This window comes from Bubalus bubalis, chromosome 19, assembly GCF_019923935.1.
Source record: "Bubalus bubalis isolate 160015118507 breed Murrah chromosome 19, NDDB_SH_1, whole genome shotgun sequence".
Lineage (NCBI taxonomy): Eukaryota > Metazoa > Chordata > Mammalia > Artiodactyla > Bovidae > Bubalus > Bubalus bubalis.
The window spans coordinates 53752595-53771506 of record NC_059175.1 but is presented as its reverse complement, the minus strand read 5'-3'; the positions used below and the strand labels follow the sequence as shown (position 1 = coordinate 53771506).

At 34.4% G+C, this 18912-nt stretch overlaps 1 protein-coding gene across 6 annotated transcripts in view; it reads right to left on the bottom strand.

The window, feature by feature from the left end:
* The window catches only part of CDH18 (cadherin 18), a 1275757-nt gene that overhangs the window by 34086 nt on the left and 1222759 nt on the right, over positions 1-18912 (bottom strand). For all 6 annotated transcript variants that reach the window (XM_044932378.2, XM_025270679.3, XM_025270680.3 and 3 more), the window contains one exon: positions 6646-6763. In XM_044932378.2, the coding sequence (XP_044788313.1) occupies positions 6646-6763 (118 nt within the window). The remainder of the gene's footprint in view (positions 1-6645; positions 6764-18912) is intronic.

The window sequence follows — 18912 nt, the reverse complement described above, 5'->3', positions numbered from 1 at the left end:
TGTCCTCTTTCTCCTTCCTTTAACTTTATACTTCCTTCATCTTCCTTTACTACAGTTTTGCTCTTTCTCAGTCCATTACTGTTTGCATTTTATTCACAGATTATTAATTTCAGGTTATGATAAAAATTACATTTGTGTATGTTAATTGCTCAGTAGTGTCTGACTCTTTGAGATCCCATAGACTGTAGTTCACCAGGCTCCTCTGTCTATGGAGTTCTCCATGGAAGAATACTGGAGTGGGTGGCCATAGCTTTCTCTGGGGATCTTCCTGACGGAGGGATGGAATCTGTGACTCCTGCATTCCAGGCAGACTGTGTACCTTCTGAGCCACGATGGAAGCCCCAGTTAAATTCAGTTTATGATAAGCTCAGTCAGTGTAGAATCTGTCTGCAATGCAGGAGACAGATTCAATCCCTGGGTCAGGGAAGATACCCTGGAGAAGGAAATGGCAAACCACTCCAGTATTCTTGCCTGGAAAATCCTATGGACACAGAAGCCTGGCAGGGTAGCCTGTAGAGTCCATGGGATGCAAGAGTCAGACATGACCTAATGACTAAAACACCACCATATTTAACTTTCAAATTAACATGGTAATTCTAGTATTTTGATTTACTAATTGCATAAATACATTATTTTTCTGCTTTTTAAAAAAATATTTTCAGTAGCATTGCTTTTGATAATGGTGAACTTGGTCATTATTTATTGGACATTTTTCCTCATGATCTGATAAGAATTTTGTTAATTTGTTTGACTTGTTTTTATCATTTTAAATTTACCAATACTATTTATTCATATTTTTCATGTAAGAAATCTAGACATTTGGGGCATTTATTTATGTTCCAAAATTTGTCAATCAATCAGTCTTATTGTTTCTTAAGATGTTTCTGTGCTTGACTTTTCACAGAGGCAATTGCATCTCATTTGTTAACAATGATAATCTTGTGTTTTGTTTCTATTTATTATTGTTCTTTTGTTTTTGATTTATCTTTCTGGACTGAGAGGAACACTCAGTACAATGCTGATTAGCTAATTTCAATTAGTAGTGGTTGAATGTATCCTAAGACCGAAACAACTGCCAGTTGAGTGAACTCATAAGAAACTGCTAACTCTTAGAAATGCAAGGTAAATAAAGGAATGTGCTTTAAAAAAACAAGTTTGTGATTTGTTGTATTCTTTAGTTCAGTTCAGTCGCTCAGTCGTGTCCGACTCTTTGTGACCCCATGAATCGCAGCACACCAGGCCTCCCTGTCCATCACCAATTACCCAGAGTTCACCCAAATTCATGTTCATCGAGTCGGTGATGCCATCCAGCCATCTCATCCTCTGTCATCCCCTTCTCCTCCTGACCCCAATCCCTCCCAGCATCAGAGTCTTTTCCAATGAGTCAACTCTTTGCATGAGGTGGTCAAAGTACTGGAGTTTCAGCTTCAGCATGAGTCCTTCCAAAGAACACCCAGGACTGATATCCTTTAGAATGGACTGGTTGGATCTCCTTGCAGTCCAAAGGACTCTCAAGAGTCTTCTCCAACACCACAGTTCAAAAGCATCAATTATTTGGTGCTCAGCTTTCTTCACAGTCCAACTCTCACATCCATACATGACCACTGGAAAAACCATAGCCTTGACTAGATGGACCTTTTTTGGCAAAGTAATGCCTCTGCTTTTGAATATGATGCTTACTTTCCTTCCAAGGAGAAAGTGTCTTTTAATTTCATGGCTGCAATCACCATCTGCAGTGATTTTTGGATCCCCCCAAAATAAAGTCTGACACTGTTTCCACTGTTTCTCCATTTATTTCCCATGAAATGATGGGACCAGATGCCATGATCTTAGTTTTCTGAATGTTGAGCTTTAAACCAACTTTTTCAGTCAGCAATAGCTAAATATTCTACCTTTTTATATAAATTTCCAATCACATTTTGAATTTGATATATCTCTTGTAAGCAGCATATAACACTATATTTTAAAAATAAAATATCTTTAAGAATAATATTTAATCTGAGTGTGACTATCATATATTTAAACTACTTTCTACACAAAATATTGTCATTGTGTTTATTTGAATGTTTTATTCTACTTTCTGGCCTCTGTTCTATTGATAAAATAAGATTTACCTTTTTAAAAAATTGCTTTACTTTGGAAATTATAAATTCTTATTCTATTAATTTAGTGTTAACTCTTCAAATTTCTTTATGTTAGAAATCCAATATCAATTATAAGCCTTTTTGGTCTATTATTTCTTGCAGAGATCATGAAGGCAAAGATTAATATAATATTTGTCAAAACATCAGTAGCTAAAAATAAAAATTTTATTTTTTTATACACTGGAAAATGACTTTACTTACTGTCTTCCCTTAATTCCTGATTGTTTACCACTGTTAACTAAATATAGAAAAGGTTGACAATGGAAATTTTTTTCCTTTAGCAATTTGATTATATAATTGCTATCATTTCTGTCATATAGTTTTTCTAACAGGAATCTACTTTAGAGCTGAGCAAATTATTATTACTTTTAATGTATCCTCACTTTTATTTTGATTAATATTTTTTATCTTTATTTTTGAGATTTAACACTTTTAAACTGGCATATTTAAGTATAGAATTGAATTTCTACTTCTTTTTGTTATTCATGTTCATCAGGGTCTACATATTTTTAACTTTAAAAAATTGCTGTACAATTTAATTTATCTATATATTGCTTGTTGATGTAATTTATTCCTAATTCTTCTGAATATATTATCTTCCGTATCTAAGTGTTCTCACAATATTTTAAAATTTTGACCTGTCTGAACTTTGCTTGAATTAATGGAATTCCATCTGGCTTGTTAAATCTCTCTTTGTGTCCTGTCTAAAAGTAATGCTATTAATTTTTTTCCTATTGTTCTTTCTTTTGGTCTGTATGTGTGTTTGTATATATACATATATATTTACACATAATTAAATTTTAAATATATGGATAATGTATATATGCTTAGTGTGTGTATATATATCTAAATATAAATTTATAAATATAGCTTTTATACATTTTATATATTTAATACCTATATTTTAATATATATCTTATGTATACATGATATATTGGAGAAGGAAATGGCAGCCCACTCTTGTTTTCTTGCCTGGAGAATCCCATGGACAGAGGAGCTGGATAGTCTATAGTCCATGGGGTTGTAAGAATCAGACATATCTTAGCAACTGAGCATGCATGCATTCATACATGATATATACATGTGCATAGTATATATAAAACAAGAGTTTAACATCTACTTATAGGTTTATACAGTTATGTATATAACACTAAATATATATTTTCATATAACTTTATATAATTTTTTAACTATGAGAAAACTATAGCTTTATTTTGATAAATATTTTGAAATTATATTTATGCAAACATTTAATTTCATTGTCTCATTTCATATAACTTCTTAGTCTTTTTCAAAAGATGTCACTTTTTTAAAATTTTTTAAATGCTAAACATTAAAAACATTAATATTCACTTTTTTCTGTTCATTTATATATTTTGCATTATTCAGAGTTAATTCATTTTCTCATTATCTTATTATCTATTGACTATCTTAATATTTTGATATTCAGGCTTATCAATATAATGCATTTCTCTGTGTCTAACTTTTGAAACAGCTTTTTCTCTGCAATAAATCTTTGCCATAAACAGTTTTTGGAGATGCCACTAAACTGATGACTTTCTGATCATTCATCCTGGCTTGGAGGCTCTGTCTGCTTTCTGTTGTTCTGCTCTGTTATAAGCAGTGGGCACAGAAAATAATGCTATTAATTTTTTCTTCTAGATTTTTCTGTGTTTTGATGGCATGTAAATGTCTACTAACTCACAGAATGCAATGCTCAAGCTGTAGGCTTAGATTTGGCAACTCTTACTTTCTTTGTTTTTGTTCTGGTTGATGTCCTGAGAGCTGTTTATATACCCATGAATATATGTGTGTGTGTATATATATATATACATATATATATATATATATATATATATATATTCATTTTGGTATGGGTATTCCAAGACTCTTAGAGTCCCTTGGACTGCCCAGAGATCAAATCAGTAAATCCTAAGGGAAGTCAACCCTGAATATTCATTGGAAGAACTGTCACTGAAGCTGAAGCTCCAATGCTTTGGACATATGATGCAAACAGCTGACTCACTGGAAAAGATCTAGTGCTGGGAAAGTTTGAGGGCAAGAGGAGAAGGGGGAGACAGAGGATGAGATGGTTAGACAGCATCACCTACTCAATGCACATGAAACAGCAAATTCCAGGACATAGTGGAGGACAGAGGAGCCTGGCAGGCTACAGTCCATAGGTCACAAAGAGTTGGACATGACTTAGCTACTGTCCTGTTAGACTCTTTGTGACCCCATGGACTATACAGTCCATGAAATTCTCCAGGCCAGAACACTGGAGTGAATAGCTGTTCCCTTCTCCAGGGGATCTCCCTAACGCAGGGATCAGACCCAGGTCTTCCGCATTGCAAGCGGATTCTTTACCAGCTGAGCCACAAGGGAAGCCCACAATAAACCCCATATTAAATTTCATCTTTATAAATTATTATCCATAACTGCTTTCTGTTTGGAGAAAAAGCCATCTTGACTGTAATCCTCTTACACACAGTGTCATTCATTCCCCAAAGCTACAAAGTAAATAATTCAAACCACAACTTAATGGATTTAAGAATAAGTTGAGAGAAGTTAGGTGGTTTGTCTTATCTAGCATAAACAAAACTGTTCAAGCACATGTATTTATTGCTGTATTAGCATCTCTTTTTTTTTTCTTCAGAATCTTGTTGCTTTTTCTATCCAAAATAAATTATTGGTGCTATTTATAATTTCATACACTCCCAAATATGTTTAAATAAATTAAATCCATTTAAAAATAAGTTAAAACATCTTTACCCCTACACAACTGTCTGTAGGTATCACATACTTGATATAGCATAGATGATTTAAAACATTCATATACATGGTTAAAATAAATGTTGAAACATTTACATCGGCATTAGAAACATTTCAAAAGTGTATATATATTTGAGTGGGGTTTCTTCAGTTTGAGTTACTAGAACTGGTAACATTGTCAAATAACGGAACGGTGGCCTTTTGAATATATCCATTAATTAAATTGAAAAATGTCAGATGTAATAATCTTGAGTAAAGGACTTTTAGTCACTAATGTGGGTTTAAACAAGTAATACTCTCTTGTTTTTCTAAAATACTTTGGGAGTTATTTATATTAAATAGCTTGATTATAACACATCATTAAATCTAAGTCAATTTTTATTTATATCATCACATTAAAATTACTTTTAAAATGTATAATAAAATGTTATTGGAATGGAAAAACTCAACTGAAATATATATATGCTTTCTAAATATGGGTTTCTAAATATGGTAGATTTCAATCTACTAAGGCAGAAAGTTGAATGTTCTCTAAATATGCAATTATTTGAATATGGACAATATGAATTTATTTTTACATATTTAGCATAGTTAATTGTAATAAATACATTTGGGATTTTTGGGTGAGATGTACATATGTAAACAAATATACTATAGTCAATTAATATGATTTGTCATACACAAACATGGATAAATATGTATTGCCATAAGTAGAGCTGACCACAGGGATATTTTAAATGATAACAACAAACAAGTTTGGTATTTTTGGATGAATTTTGCAACAGCCACTTGCACAATTTAGTACCCCTATTATAATAATTTAAAGAAGCTTGGGATAATGAGTAAACCGTTCACTGGGATGTCAGGGATTTCTTCTGAATTTGAAAATGCTCCATGAGGAGTACAGAGAAGTCGTCAACTATTTACTCCAAAATGTATGTGTCATTGTTTCTTTTACGGCATTCAGAGGCTATTGTTAAGTCTTAAATAATAGCATATTCAGATAAATGTGATCAAAAACATTTATGACAAGAAAGTTGATGCCAATCAGAACACTGTACATATTGAATAACTTGCTGCTTCCCTTGCATACAGAAGAATAGATTTTATCCAACAAGGGATTCTAAATCTTGGTAAATCTTCTCTAGTTATTATGGTGTTATTTTTCCTCCACACAATAGAGAAGGTTAAACGAAAATAATTCAAAAAATTCCACAATGCTCTGTAATTATGCATATGCATCTACCCATATTTTAGAAAAATATTCATAATAACAAGAGGAAATATAATTTGTACATCACATCCTGATAGCCTGGCTAATGCAAGATGATTTCAAACATCACATTTCCTTTCCTAAATCTCCCTAGGACATATTTTTCATTTTTCCTAATTTAAATTTTTTCTACCTCCTAGCAGTTATAGCAGCTCTCATAAACATGTTTGTCAGCTAAGATTTCTCTTAAAATTTGCCCAAGAGCATATTACATGTACGTTTCTGGTTTAAAGGGATGCTTCTGAATAAACTCAATGGAAGTTATTTGTACATATGGCTCAATTTTAAATACAAGCTATTCACAGATCATAACACATTAACGTCAAACTGACTTTGAATGTTGATTTGCAAGCTGTTCATGGGTATATCAGAATCGACCAAAGCTGCTCAGTCCTACTCCATATCAAGTCAAAGCAGATACCAAAAAGATCAAAAAATATATGAATGCATGTTCACCTTCATTATCTTTCAGAGTGAAGTTTGGGTTTATAGACAGAGGTTCATCAAGAAAGAAGTTAAACCTTGGTCCATTGGCAAAATCGTCTTTATCAGTGGCACTGATGGTATGAATAACCTAAAGAAAAAACAAAATTAAGAGTAAATTTAACTTAGCTCTTTCCTTGATTTCAATTATAACATTTCAATATCCAACTTGAGTGTTTTCAAATGCTTATTCTAATGACAGAATTAACTAATTTGCTCTCCCTTGCATTAGACTTTAAGAAATGTAGTATGGCATACCTTACAATCATTCACAATTTTTTTTTTCCAGAATGGCACAAATATTTAATGTGTATGTGTGTGTTTTCCTTTATTACCCACAGTATCTTGAGGCCAATTAGTTGTAAGGTTTTGTGTGAACACCTGTTTGGGGAGACATGAAGTATTGTTTGTAAAAATACAACTATCCCAGTGTTGATGTAGAACAGCCTTTCAGTACATGTTGGGCTCAGTCAGAAAACACAAAGGCACTAGAATCATAATTTTTGTTTCAGGAGACCTCTGAGATCATGATCTAGACCCTGAATTTTAGAGAGGAAGACTCTGAGTCCCAAAAGGAATGTGATGTGCCTCAAATCTGTAAAACAGTGACAGAAGTAAAACTAAATCATGCAGAGCTTTATGATATATTTTTCATCCTGGTGTTTGAGAGAAAGCAATGCCAAAATTTGGACTTTATGTACTTTAAGGAACAGAGAAAGTTAGAATACATAAATTAAATATTCCAAGTAGCTTAAGAGCAATACACACATTCCAATATTTATACTCATCACAATCTTTAAAAACAACATTTGAAACGAATAAGATAATATTTTCCCTTTAAAAAAAATGGTATCCAAAAGCTTAGGTATCCTCTTTGCAGTGTTTCTGTAGAGAAACTGAAAACAGACAGAGGGGAAGAAGAGCCAGAAAAATAGTATTTTCTGCATGTGAAATATAGTACATGCATTTCAAAAACTGACATGATTACTAAGAATATTTTACCCATTTTCATTCACTCCATTTCAATATTTTACAAGTGAAACAAACCACCAATATGCATCAGAGTTAAAAGATAAATTCGTCTCCAAGTACTGAGCCCGTTAGTTTGCAAAGGAGAAGCGAAGAAATATCGAAGTAGTGAGAATGAGTGGTCAGGGCAAGTAGGACCAGAAGGGGATGTGCTTTCATGAAGTGAATGTGAAGAAAGGGCCTCAAGATACAGACGTGATTAACTTCCTCCATATAGTCCCTCGGAGAAGGCAATGGCACCCCACTCCAGTACTCTTGCCTGGAGAATCCCAGGGATGGGGGAGCCTGGTGGGCTGCCATCTATGGGGTCGCACAGAGTCGGACACGACTGAAGCGACTTAGCAGCAGCATATAGTCCCAAGGGTCACTCCTTATATTCTTTTCCATCACCACTCAGCCAGTATTTTCTCAGCAAGAGATCCTGGTAAAAGCCCCCCAGCCCCTCAAACACACACACACAAACACACACATTCTATCCTTCTCTTCATTATTTCACTCCATATTACCGTATCATTTATATATGAACTGAACATTTACATAATTGCTGAATTTTTTCTCACTTAAAGTACAACTAGTCTCTGGACAGAATTTTGTTGTTGCTGTTGTTATTGCCTTCTGACTATAAATAGAATAAATTGATGGATAATCAGAAGGAAACTTGATGATTTTTCTCGAGTGCAGGAAAAGTTCTATAGTTTATTGTTGATGTCTGGTCCTGTCATGTCTGACTCTTTGCAACTCCACTGACTGTAGCACGCCAGGCTTCCCTGTCCTTCACCATCTCCCAGAGTTGCTCAAACTCATGTTCATTGAGTCAGGAATGCCATCTCGTCCTCTGTTGCCCTCTTCTCCTCCTGCCCTCAATCTTTTCCAGCATCAGGGTCTTTTTCAATGAGTTGGCTCTTTACAGAAGGTGGTCAACATATTGGAGCTTCAGTTTAAGCATCAGTCCTTCCAGTGAATGTTCAAGGTTGATTTCCTTTAGGATCGACTAGTTTGATCTCCTTGCTTACCAAGGGATTCTCAAAAGTCTTATCCAGCACCACAATTAGAAAACATCAATTATTCAGTGCTCAACCTACTTCATGGTAGAGCTCTCACATCCATACATGACTACTGGAAAAGCCATAGCTTTGACTATATGGACCTTTGTCCACAAAGTAATGTCTCTGTTTTTTTATTTTATTTTTGCTTTTTAACATGCTGTGAAGGTTTGTCACAGTTTTTCTTCCGAGAAGCAAGCATCTTTTTTATTTTGTAGCTGCCGTTACATTCACTATTTATACTGATTTTGGAGTCCAAGAAAATAAACTCGGTCACTGTTTCCATTGTTTCCCAATCTATTTGCCTTAAAGTGATAGGACCGAATACCATGATGTTAGTTTTTTGAATGTTGAGTTTTAAGTCAGCTTTTTCACTCTTTTCTTTCGCCCTCATTAAGAGACTATTCCCTCTTTGCTTTCTGCCATTAGAGTGGTAGCATCTGCATGTCTGAATTTACTGGTATTTCTCCTGGCAAGCTTACTTCCTGTTTGTGCTTCATCCAGTCCAGCATTTCACATGTTATATTCTGTGTATAGGTTAAATAAGCAGGGTGACAATATACAGCCTTGATGTACTTCTTTTCCAATTTGGAACCAGTCCATTGTTCCATGTCCAGTTCTTTTTTTTTTTTTTTTTTCCCATGTCCAGTTCTAACTGTTTCTTCTTGACTGGCATACAGGTTTCTCAGGAGGCAGGTCAGGCGGTCTGGTATTTCCATCTCTTTAAGAATTTTTCACAGTCTGTTGTTATCCACACAGTTAAAGACTTTAGTGTAGTCAAGTTTAATTTAGAATGTGCAGATTCTAAAAACACAATTGCAGTTTCTACACATTAGTTACTTAGTATCAGATGGGAATAAAATATCACATTTTCAGGGATAAGTAAAACAAATACAGTCAACCCTTCATATCCATGGTTCTGAGTCTGTGGACTCAACCACCATGGATCAAAAATGTTTCTTAAAAATTCAGAAACTTCCAAAAAGTGAAACTTGAAACTGCCATGCAGTGGCAACTATTTAGATGGTCTTTATGTTGTAATTACAACTATTTACATGATATTTACATTGTATCATATTTGTAATTACCAGAGATGATTTTAAAATATATAGAAGGATGTGTGAAGTTTATATGCAAATACTACACCACTGATATAAAGGATTTGAGCATTTATGGATTTTGGTATCCCAGGGACAGAAGGGGGATGTTGGAACCAGTTTCCCACAGAAATTGTATAAATTTCTGTGGACAGCTGTGTAAATTTTTTGAGGGAAGAAATAAATATTTTCCCACCCCTATTTTTCATCCATTGTGATTCTCAAATGGGCAATATTATTTTCTCAGTGATACCTCATAATATGCTGACATACTTGCAAGTTTATCTCTTATCTTAGCATTTTTGGAAGGGGTTGGTAAAGAACAATTAACTTAAATTAACTGAACTATTATATGCTTATTGCTATCACTTCTTTGAAACAATTTTCTCCTTTCAAAGTTAATTTATAATTTATTTTAAATTTTCTTAATATTTTTACAAACATGACCCTATTCAATTTGTTAAACATTGGTATAATTCATATTCTATTATATTTACACTTTTTTTTCTATTAACTTTAAAATATAAATCTTCCCATTTTCTTGCAGGTAATTTCAAATCTCAATTTACCAGAAAGTTCACATAGAGCACATCTGTTTTCCTCAGAAAGGGATCAAGGTCTCATCTACATAGTAAATGATAATTTGGTTCACATATTTTGTTTAAGAGTGAACCATACATCTTGAACTTCTGTAGAATTGTTGGACATGCGTCTGTACTTAAATATTTTTCCATAATACTTTTGAAAGATGCTTCCAAAAACCTAGTATGTTGGTCTTTTTTTAATCTACCACTCCTAGATATTCTCTTGATGAGAGAAGGCATATTTAATTTCTCTATTGGTTATTTTATTATTAACTTTTCCCCTGTCAATAGGAAATGGGATATTCATTTGTTTCCTTAGATATTTTTTAGAAAACATACTTGAAATTTAAACATGTGTCTGATTTTTAGGAGATTTACGCTTCTGGCAGATATCTAGATAGTTGCTATGTCACTTTTATCAATATTTTCTACACTTTTCTCAGACTTACTGATTTATCTACTCTGTTTAGTTTTTGTGCTCTCTGTTTGTGCAACTGGTTGGTGATGTATGATCCATAAAACTTTATTTTCTGACTCTCATACCTTCTAACGGAGAAGGCAATGGCACCCCACTCCAGTACTCCTGCCCGGAAAATCCCATGGATGAAGGAGCCTGGTAGGCTGCAGTCCATGGGGTCGCTAAGAGTCGGACACGACTGAGTGACTTCACTTTCACTTTTCACTTTCCACTTTCATGCATTGGAGAAGGAAATGGCAACCCACTCCAGTGTTCTTGCCTGGAGAATCCCAGGGACAGGGGAGCCTGATAGGCTGCCATCTATGGGGTCACACAGAGTTGGACACGACTGAAGTGATTTAGCATAGCATAGCATACCTTCTAACTGAACTCAAATGTTTTTTATCACTTGCACATTATGTATTAAGTGTGTAAAAGTCTTTAATTACTTTGAAAGACCTGAGATTTATGCTAACAAAAGGAGAAAAACTCAAATTGATGAGTTGTATTTATAAATACTGACTAGAATTTTTTGATAATGCCCATGAATAAGGATACACTTTTGGTAGAAATTAATTAAAACCAATTTTATATTTCTTTAATTAAATAAATGTATCCCCTTGTTTGGGCTTCTCTAGTGGTTCAGATGGCAAAAATTCTGCCTGCAATGCAAGTAGACCTAGGTTCAATCCCTGGAGAAGGAAATGGCTAACCACTCCAGTATTCTTTCCTGAAGAATTCCATGGACAGAGGAGCCTGATGGGCGATGGTCCATGGGGTCGCAAAGAGGTGGATATGACTGAGCAACAAACACTTGTTTAAATATGTTTAAAACATATTAAATCCATTACTTATAGAGTATTTTATTAGGAAAAATAGTGTCAGAAATGTATATGAATAACATAGTTTTCTATTTGGGAAATGTGCTAACTCCATCTAAGACTTAAATTAAAATGAAGAAAAAATTCTATGGAATGCATTGCATCTTCTTTAAAATTAATTGAGTTTGCTCTACAATATGATCTTAAATGATCATTGAAAATAATACCAACTTTTGTTACTTAGTTGAAGTTTAACTTTGGCAAGTAGCTGAAGAATTGATGCTTTTGAACCCTGGTGTTGGAGAACACTCTTGAGAGTCTCTTGGACTGCAAGGAGATCCAACCAGTCCATTCTGAAGGAGATCGGCCCTGGGATTTCCTTAGAAGGAATGATGCTAAAGCTGAAACTCCAGGACTTTGGCTACCTCATGCAAAGAGTTGACTCATTGGAAAAGACTCTGATGCTGGGAGGGATTGGGGGCAAGAGGAGAAGGGGACGACAGAGGATGAGATGGCTGGATGGCATCACTGACTCGATGGACGTGAGTCTGAGTGAACTCCGGGAGTTGGTGATGGACAGGGAGGCCTGGTATGCTGCGATTCATGGGGTCGCAAAGAGTCAGACACGACTGAGCGACTGATCTGATATGATCTGATCTATACTATTAATAAATGGATATTTTGTGGGCAGAGGTTGGTGTTATGTAGTGAAATATTTTATTTTATATGTTATGTTTTCTAAGTTTACTTATAAAAAATACAGAGGAAAAATTCAATATGAATAAGACAGAAAGAATTCCCTTTGCTATTTTTCAAACTTCCTAGTTATTGGCACATCTTAAGTATTTTGAATTCACTCTACTTCGAGAAGTGATTTAAAATTTCATGCATGCATGATTTTCTTTTAAAATTTTTTCATAAAAACATATGCAAAAGATTTTTTCCAGAGTTGGAAAATATATTAACTCAGAGAAATATATTGTTGAAGTTTATATTGATACCTAAACCAACCAGAACTCTACTATTACATGTGGTTTGAACCTCTGCTTTCAGAAAAGACCAGTCTCTGTCATAGCCACATGCTGCTATATTTAAATGCACAACATCCATAATAGAAGTGTCTGCAATTCTAAAAGTAATTGTCATAGAAAGAGGAACTGTTGCAATACAAATACGCTTAGGAAAACCTATTTCACAAATCATTATTTGAATAGTTTCCTATTCCAACTCTGCCTCAAAATATACAGTTTCTCCAGAAATGCTATAACACCAAGATTAAGTGAACCAAAATCTGTAAAATTAAGTAACAGATTAAGACCATTTTTCTCTATAATGGGTTGCTCATAGAACTGAATGGGTAATGATTTGTTTAAATACAGGTGTAACAAACAATACATAAACATGATGTTTTTATCCCCTCAATGAAAAGTCTAAATTCATTTTGGTAAAAGAATTGGAAAAAGCTCAGATACAATTAAGAATATTTTCCTTATAGTGACAACTAAAATCATGTGATACTGTGATACTAAAGACAGCAATTATATTAAATGTGAATATAGTGCTTAAAGAATGCAAAGTAATCACATAATTTAATTTAAATATATTAGAACATTATCCTCAATGGTGAAAAATTGAAAGCATTTCCCCTAAAGTCAGGAGCAAGACAAGGGTGCCCATTCTCACCACTACTATTCAACATAGTTTTGGAAGTTTTGGCCACAACAATCAGTCAGCAAAAGAAATAAATGGAATTCAGATTGGAAAAGAAGTAAAACTCTCACGGTTTACAGATGATATGATACTCTACATAGAAAACCCTAAAGATTCCACCAGAAAATTACTAGAGCTAATCAATGAATATAGTAAAATCAATGAATATAATATTTGCAGGATATAAAATTAACAAAGAAATCTCTTGCATTCCTATACACTAACAATGAGAAAACAGAAAGAGAAATTAGGGAAACAATTCCATTCACCACTGCAATGAAAAGAATAAAATACTTAGGAATATATCTACCTAAAGAAAAAAGACCTATATATAGAAAACTATAAAACAATGATGCAATAAATCAAAGAGGACACAAATAGATGAAGAAATATACCATGTTCATGGTTTGGAAGAATCAATATAGTGAAAATGGGTATACTACCCAAAGCAATCTATAGATGCAATGCAATCCTTATCAAGCTACCAATGGTATTTTTCACAGAACTAGAACAAATAATCTCACAATTTGAATGGAAATACAAAAAACCTCAAATAGCCAAATTAATCTTGAGAAAGAAGAATGGAACTGGAGGAATCAACCTGGTGGAATTCAAGCTCTACTACAAAACCACAGTCATCAAGACAGTATGGTACTGGCACAAAGACAGAAGTATAGATCAGTGGAACAAAGTAGAAAGCCCAGAGATAAATCCACACACCTATGGACACCTTATCTTCAACAAAGGAGGCAAGAATATACAATGGAGAAAAGACAATCTCTTTAACAAATGGTGCTGGGAAAACTGGTCAACCACTTGTAAAAGAATGAAACTAGAACACTTTCTAACACTATATACAAAAATAAACTCAAACTCAATTAAAGATCTAAACATAAGACCAGAAACTATAAAACTCCTAGAGGAAAACATAGGCAAAACACCCTCTGACATAAATGACAACAGGATCCTCTATGACCCACCTCCCAGAATATTGGAAATAAAAGCAAAACTAAACAAATGGGACCTAATTAAAATTAAAAGCTTCTGCATAACAAAGGAAACTATAAGCAAGGTGAAAAGACAGCCTTCAGAATGGGAGAAAATAATAGTAAATGAAGCAACTGACAAAGAATTAATCTCAAAAATATATGAGCAACTCCTGCAGCTCAATTCCAGAAAAATAAATGACCCAATCAAAAAATGGGCCAAAAGAACTAAACAGACATTTCTCAAAAAAAGACATACAGATGGCTAACAAACACATGAAAAGATGCTTAACATCACTCATTATCAGAGAAATGCAAATCAAAACCACAATGAGGTGCCATTTCACGCCAGTTAGAATGGCTGCTATCCAAAAGTCTACAAGTAATAAATGCTGGAGAGGGTGTGGAGAAAAGGGAACCCTCTTACACTGTTGGTGGGAATGCAAACTAGTACAGCCACTATGGAGAACAGTGTGGAGTTTCCTTAAAAAAACTGGAAATAGAACTGCCTTATTACCCAGAAATCCCACTACTGGGACTACACACCAAGGAAACCAGAATTGAAAGAGACACATATACCCCAATGATCATTGCAGCGTTGTTTATAATAGCCAGGGCATGGAAGCAACCTAGATGTCCATCAGCAGACAAATTGATAAGAAAGATGTGGCACATATACACAATGGAATATTATTCAGCCATTAAAAGAATACATTTGAATCAGTTCTAATGAGGTGGATGAAACTGGAGCCTATTACACAGAGTGAAGTAAGCCAGAAAGAAAAACACCAATACAGTATCAGTTCAGTTCAGTTCAGTTCAGTTGCTCAGTTGTGTCCAACTCTTTGCTACACCATGAATCACAGCACACCAGGCCTCCCTGTCCAACACCAACTCCCAGAGTTCACCCAAACTCATGTCCATCGAGTCGGTGATGCTATCCAGCCATCTCATCCTCTGTCATCCCCTTTTCCTTCTGCTCCCAATCCCTCCCAGCATCAGAGTCTTTCCCAATGAGTCAACTCTTCGCCTGAGGTGGCCAAAGTACTGGAGTTTCAGCTTTAGCATCATTCCTACCAGTACAGTATGCTGCTGCTTAGTCGCTTCAGTCGTGTCCGACTCTGTGCGACCCCATAGACGGCAGCTCACCAGGCTCCCCCGTCCCTGGGATTCTCCAGGCAAGAACACTGGAGTGGGTTGCCATTTCCTTCTCCAATGCATGAAAGTGGAAAAATAAAGTGAAGTCGCTCAGTCATGTCCGACTCCTAGCGACCCCATGGACTGCAGCCTACCAGGCTCCTCCATCCATGGGATTTTCCAGGTAAGAGTACTGGAGTGGAGTGCCATTGCCTTCTCCACCACTACAGTATACTAACGCATATATATGGAATCTAGAAAGATGGTAACGATAACCCTGTATGCAAGACAGCAAAAGTGACACAGATGTAGAAAACAGTCGTTTGGACTCTGTGGAAGAGGGAGAGGGTGGGATGATTTGGGAGAATGGCATTGAAACATGTATATTACCATATGTGAAATGAATCACCTGTCCAGGTTCCATGCATGAGACAGGGTGCTCGGGGCTGGTGCACTGGGATGACCCAGAGGGATGGTATGGGGAGGGAGGTAGGAGGGTGGTTCAGGATGGGGAACACATGTACTCTCATGACGGATTCAATGTATGGCAAAACCACTATAATATTGTAAAGTAATTAGCCTCCAATTAAAATAAATAAATTTATATTAAAAATATATATTAGAACTTTGGGGTTTCAAGTCTAGCAATTACTTCTCAAAAATAATAACAGTTATATTTAAAAAAAGGCTTCCCAGGTGGCACTAGAGGTAGAGAACATGACTGCCAATGCAGGAGACATGAGACACAGGTTCAGTCCCCAGGTTGGGAAGATCCCCTGGAGAAGGAAATGGCTACACACTCCAGTAATCTTGCCTAGGAAATCCCATGGACAGAGGAGCCTGGTGGGCTACAGTTCATGGGGTCACAAACAATAGCAATGTAGTGGTATCACCACTATTATTAGTAACACTGTTATTAATAATGAGTATTTAACTTTATCAAAATATTTTGTTTCATCTATCAAAATGAGTTTTAATTTTTCTCCTTTCCAATTTAAAGTATTACTTTTTCTGGATTCTCTTTGACAATATTTTGTTTATGATACTTCTATGTTCATGAAAGGGAATATAATTCAAATTATATCCTTCCAAGTTTTGATTTCAAACTTTTGTCGTCACTATAAAATGAGTAAAAAACTGATTGCCTTTATTTTTTTCCTTTTTGATACAGTATATTTTGATTATAATTCCATGGAAATATTTTCAATTTTTATTACTTTATTGGCTCATGTTTATTTAGAAATGACTTAAATTTTGGTGGAGTTTTTCTAGTAATATTTTTGAATTAGTATCTAACATTATTTTATTGTAATAAAATGAAGTCAAATATTGACAATTACTAAAACTTGCTTTGTGCTGCTGAATATGGAAGAAATTTGGTCAATATTTATGTAAAATTTTAACCAATGTAATTTAAATTTGTTCACTGCAATATTCTGTATGTGTTAAACAGTAATGCTTGGTTAATTGTGGTGCTCAAATTTTTAGCTTATTTACTAACATTTTATGTTATAATTCTATCAATTTCTTGCAAAAGCATACTAAAACTCACAATATGATAATGGGCTTGTATATTTTTCTTTATTTTACTATCCATTTTTACTTTATTTCTTTTGAAGAAATTTTGATAAATATATAAAATTTAAATTGTTTCTGTCTATTGCAGTGACCCTTTTTATATCAATAAGTGTGCTTCTGTATATTACAAATATTTCCTTGGATAATTTGTATCTTTGTATGTGTGTGTGTAGTTGGTGAGTATGTATGTGGCAATTATGCAAGTAATTCCAAGATTTTTCTTTCAAGCTTTTTATTATATTGATTATGGATCTCTTATAAACAACGTTAAATTGACATTTTTTCTTACCTATTATGAGAATAGATATTTTTAAAGTATTGTGGTTATGTCATTTTAATATAAATGCTGACATATACTTCTTTAAGTTTACATTATTTTATTTAATTTTTATTTTTCTACATCATGAGAAATGCTGGGCTGGATGAAGCACAAGCTGGAATCAAGATTGCCAGGAGAAATATCAATAATCTCAGATATGCAGATGACACCAACCTTACGGCAGAAAGCAAAGAAGAACTGAAAAGTCTCTTGATGAAAGTGAAAGAGGTGAGTGAAAAAGTTCGCTTAAAACTCAACATTCAGAAAACTAAGATCATAGCATCTGGTCCCATCATCCATGGCAAATAGATAGGGAAACAGTGGAAATAGTGACAAACTTTATTTTTGGGGTCTCAAAAAATCACTGCAGATGGTGATTGAACCCATGAAATTAAAAGACACTTGCTCCTTGAAAGAAAAGTTATGACCAAACTAAACAGCATATTAAAAAGCAGAGACATTACTTTGCAAACAAAGGTCCGTCTAGTCAAAGCTATGGTTTTACCAGTAGTCATGTATGAATGTGAGAGTTGGACTATAAAGAAAGCTGAGAGACAAAGTATTGATGCCTTTGAACTGTGGTGTTGGAGAAGACTCTTGAGAGTCCCTTGGATTGCAAGGAGATACAACCAGTCCATCCTAAAGAAAATCAGTCCTGAATATTAATTAGAAGGACTGATGCTGAAGCTGAAACTCCAAAACCCTGGCTGCCTGATGCGAAGAACTCTCATTGAAAAAGACCCTGATGCTTGGAAAGATTGAAGGTAGGAGAAGTGGATAACAGAGAATAAGATGATTGGATGCCATCACTGACTCAATGGACATGAATTTGAGTAAACCCCAGGAGTTGGTGATGGACAGAGAGGCCTGGTGTGCTGCAGTCCATGGGGTCACACAAAGTCAGACATGACTGAGGGACTAAACTGAACTGAACTCATTCTATATTTATTGTCTTATTTATTATTTTTTAATTACCATGATTCTACCTAGCTATTATAATTTTATGTACTAAACCTTTCCCTTTTATTTTGCTATCTTGTGTTAAAAGACAAAACTATATCTTAAGGGCAAATATGAAAATTTGTAACTTTAGCTTTAAAAATTTAAAGCTTTAAAAATTTCACAGAATTTTCTGGGTTGTTTTGGAAATATTAAATTGGTTATATATTTTATTAGGATTACATCTTAGTTTTTAATATGCCCTTCTATAATCCCTTAAAATAGATCCTATATAAAAATAATTTCCCTGTATCTTTGTAGTGTAAAATATAAAGAAATCAAAATAAAGCCACATGCAACAGTATTGTCACTGTGTAAATTATTTAAATCAATGAATATTTTAATTAATATCAGTTCATTTCAGTTGCTCAGTCATGTCCGACTCTTTGCCACCCCATGGACTGTAGCACGCCAGGCTTCCTTGTCCATCACCAACACCCAAAGCTTACTCAAACTCATGTCCATTTAGTGGGTGATGTC